Genomic DNA, 4436 nt, shown 5'->3' with positions numbered 1-4436 from the left:
GTTGGGTTGGCTGAATTTTTATATCTGTATTTGGATGGGTTTGACTGTTTTTTTCATTATTATTATTAGACTATTTTTTTTTATTTTTTTTTTGTGTTTGTCTACCTATATATTACCTAAATTTGTGATATTATATAACTTCTAATTTCATTGCTCATTTACCAAATACTTTAGCCAACTCGCCTCTTGACATCCCAAACCTTAGATTGATGGATAAAGTTCAATCGAAAAAAATTATAAATTGGAGAAAGTTATAATTTAATTCTAATGATTAAAACAATTTAGAACTAATCCTTATGGATTGCAAAAAATTCACATAAATAATTGTTATCATAAAGACTATTTATGAATTTCATCCTAAACATGAGGATGAGATTCTAACCTTTAAAATTATATGAACTAAATTTTAACTTTCTCAAAACCATAAATACCAAATATGTAATTTGACCAAAGGTTTATTAACATCTTCCTAAAATCAAAATACTTGGAAAGAAAAGTTTGCCTTAGAAAGTAAATGTGTAACTATTCTTTTACAAGGAAATCAACCCTAAACAATTGTTGTCAAAATGAGCATAACTCAATTAACATAAAATTTATACTATCAACTTCAAAGTTAAAATAACTAAAAAATCGAAGTTAGAAGTTCGATTCTACCCACAAACGGTAAGAAGAAACACTAAAAAAATTATCAATTAACATCATGAACAAAATAATTTGTATGTATAGGCAATTGGGAGATGATTGTATTTTAGAAGCCTACTACTACTAATGATTGTATTTTAGAAGCCTAAGATGATGTTCGTAATATCAAGCTCGAAGTTAGAAGTTCAATAAAGGGAGAGGCAAACTACTTTTTCTCTTTTTTCTTTTTTAATGTCTGTATATTCTCATAGCAGATATAACAACCTAATTTGCTAATATATTATTAAAAGTACAAATCACTCAATTTAACATAAAAAGAATAAAATATTTAATTTCTTAACTAATAATTTCGTCTTTAATTAACTAAAAAAGATTGAAACATTGAAAGCTACATAGCCTACATGAAAAAGAAAAAAAAAAACTTATTAAACATATGATAAAGTGACATAAAAGTATGGATGAGAAATAGGAAACGTGATTTAAAAAAACAAAAATGGCATTTAGAAAAATCTATCTCCATTGAACGTGGCAATTCAAACACCACATAAAAATAAATTACAAATGGTATGTGCGAACAATAATTGAGGGATTAAAAAAAGCTAATTCTTCAACGGTGTGAGAGAGAAGAAAAAGAAAGAAATCTAATTAATCTTAAAATATGTAAAAGGGCATGTTTTGAGTATAGCTCTCTTTGATTAATCGCTTTTTAATTTTAAATTTGCTGGGAAAAAATATATTTTTTATGTATGTGTTTTTTTTTTTTTTTTTTAATTTAATCATTAATTAATTTAAGATTAAATAATCTTTTTCATAAAAAATACTTAACGACTAACATAATAGAATAGAGGAAAAAAAGGCTATTTGTATTAAACATGATTTTGAATCAAAACATTACACGAAGTTACACATTGACGTAACGTGTAAAAAACGTGAAAAGAATAAAGAAAATTCTTGTATTAAATATGATTTTGAATTAAAACAATACACGGAGTTACACACTGAGGGAACGTGTGAAAAGCGTGGTAAAAAAATATTGCTAAAAGTTTTAACCATGTAAAAATTTATGTCATTGACAACGTTACTAATATCACATCTTTTTATGCATCGATTGGAAGTTCACATGCAGTACTACGGAAATATAAGGAGATCTATGAGAACATACAAACTCAGACAAATAATTGTTCAGGATGCCTTTTGTTTGAATTTACATGATACAAACTATAAACACGCAATATGGTAGAATATTTGATAGCTATGGGAAAAAGAAATAATGAAAGAATGATTATGAACATAGATCAACAAATATTGGCAATTGACACATACACTATGTTTCTATTAAAGTCGGAAGTCTGAATACTCATACTTCACATTTCTTTTCAAGAAAAGAAAGCAAATGGCCTTAAAACCCATGAACATTAAAATGTGTCATCTTTCAAAATCATATGAAAAAAAGAAAATAGCCCATTGTTGGATGTGGCAAACAGGCCTGTTCTTGTTGGGCCATGGGCCTTTACTAAGCCTCTTAAGGAAATTGGTTTCGTACGTGTTAGAAAGAGCTTTGTACATAAAAAGGCCTTAAATAAGGTCCATATTACATAAATATCTTTCAACTTTTATTTATTTATTTTAAAAGCCTATTGTGCTTTAATTTTTCACTAATGTCAGTGCTATTTACCATTTATACCTTGTTCGCATATAAATATATACATTTAAAAATATTTTTTCAAATCTTTACTATTTCCAATAAACTTCCTCATGTCTCTTCATTCCCATCCCATCTCCTTCCTTCTTTTGCATTCGACGGCCAAGAGGGTTTTTTTGTTCCCCATATCCTTCATTCTTTTGCATTCGACGACCAAGAGGATAAAAATACAGTGCAATCGACAGCCACCAAGCGAAAGATTCAGACTAAAATTGACGGCCAACAGGTATATGCCCTATTTCGAAAGAGGTTTTCTTTCCCCCATCTTTTTCCTTCTTCTACAATCGATGGCCAAAAATGAGAAAAAGTAGTGCAATCGATGGCCAACAGGGGAGACGAAGCAACTGTAATCGACGACTAAAGAAGGAAGAAGAGTTGACTATATATTTTCTTTACAATATATCATAAAAAAAATTGATCGATTTCACCTCAATTTCACCCTTCATTAGGGTTTTGTATGAAAACTGATATATAAGCCACTTTTAATTTGGGGAGAAACATACAGCAAGGTTTGGGTAAAAAATATAAAATTGTGGGGACTCTTTTTCTTATTCGATTACTGTTTGTTGGGTCTCTTGTACAGATGTTGATTTCTTAACCATTGATATAGAATATATCTTTAGGGTATTAGAAGAATGTGGAATATCAACTGATATATATTTGTACATTATCTAAGGATTTATTTGCTATAGACTAAAATGTGAATTAGAACAAACAAGGGTTAGAAATACCAGTTGAATATGGAATATGGTACTAATGTTTATTTATGTAACATATTAGGATACATAAACAAAAGAATATGCACTGATGTTTATTATTAATAAACTGCATTGACAATAACATTTCTTCAGATTGGTATAGACAATATGGAATATTTGTTATAGACCGGATATTTATATTCTTCAACTCATGTTTATTAATAAATTATCTCAGGATATTTGTTATAGACCGATATGTGCATTCGAACAATATTGTTTTGTAGGAGATGATGAAATATATACATGTGTTAATTTGATATACAATATATACATGAGTTAATTTCAATAACTACAGGATAATGTGGTACGTGTGAAATTACCGAGCCAAACTTCGAATAGGGGGAGAAGTGATAGACTTCCAGGATCTACCAGTAGAATGGGACCCAAGATCATATATGAAAAGAATGTTGTCCTCAACATTTCATTCAATAATGTTGTCCTCAACATTTCATTCAATGACCTAAGTATCTTACTAATATATCGATTTATCAACCATTTCCTATAAGAATTTATTCTTCACTTTTTATCTTACAGGATGAAAAACAAATACCACAAGATATAAAAGGAGGATCGAGGAATGTGAAACAAGAAGAAAAGCAAACTTCTTTGGACTTTTACAACCGACTATTAGGAGACATGGCAAATGAGTTTATACCATTGAATGTTGTACTAACCGAAGACAAAATTCAAGAAGAATATGATATGGAAATGATCGGGACACAAATAGTTCCACACAGACGCATACTCTTTTGAGGTATATGACATAAACAACAACTTTTTAAGTTTGTAACACAATATGCTTCGTTGGAATTAATGCATTACTAGTTGTATGTGAAATACATTCAGAGAGTGAATCCTGAAATAGGGGCTGTTGAGGAACCATATAGGGATTTTAAAGACGAAGTAATTGATGAGGTAACACGATATAAAGCAAAATATACTACTGTATATCATATATATTAAGATGGAATATAACTCATGAACAATAATTTATTGAAAATTGTTGATATACATTAAGATGGAATATAACTCATGAACAATAATTTATTGAAAATTGTTTCAGGAGATTATATGTAAAGTCTCTAAGATTGATGAGGTAGCAAAACATATATATGATACATATTGCAATAGATAAAATACAGTATATACCATATATGCAACATTTTAATAACATCTAGTATATATGTGATATAGAACATTTTTATTGCATAAATGGCCATTTATATCTCATATACTATCATGCAATCAGTACAACGATGTGCCTCTTCAAGTTAGAAAGGAACAATTGACAATGAAGGCAAGGAAACAAAAAACACCCGAAATTCAAACAAAAA

General features: G+C 28.9%; 1 protein-coding gene across 1 annotated transcript; it reads left to right on the top strand.

Moving 5' to 3' along the window:
* Positions 1-2300: 2300 nt before the first annotated feature.
* On the top strand, positions 2301-3939 carry LOC120079276. Its single transcript, XM_039033434.1, has 2 exons — positions 2301-2570; positions 3637-3939. Exons 1-2 carry the CDS (start codon positions 2301-2303, stop codon positions 3853-3855), a joined length of 489 nt encoding a protein of 162 aa, XP_038889362.1. The 3' UTR covers positions 3856-3939.
* The last annotated feature ends 497 nt before the right edge of the window (positions 3940-4436 follow it).

This window comes from Benincasa hispida, chromosome 1 (genome assembly GCF_009727055.1).
Source record: "Benincasa hispida cultivar B227 chromosome 1, ASM972705v1, whole genome shotgun sequence".
In the NCBI taxonomy this organism is placed as follows: domain Eukaryota; kingdom Viridiplantae; phylum Streptophyta; class Magnoliopsida; order Cucurbitales; family Cucurbitaceae; genus Benincasa; species Benincasa hispida.
Note: the sequence above shows the minus strand (reverse complement) of the source record. Positions and strands in the feature narration are given on the sequence as shown.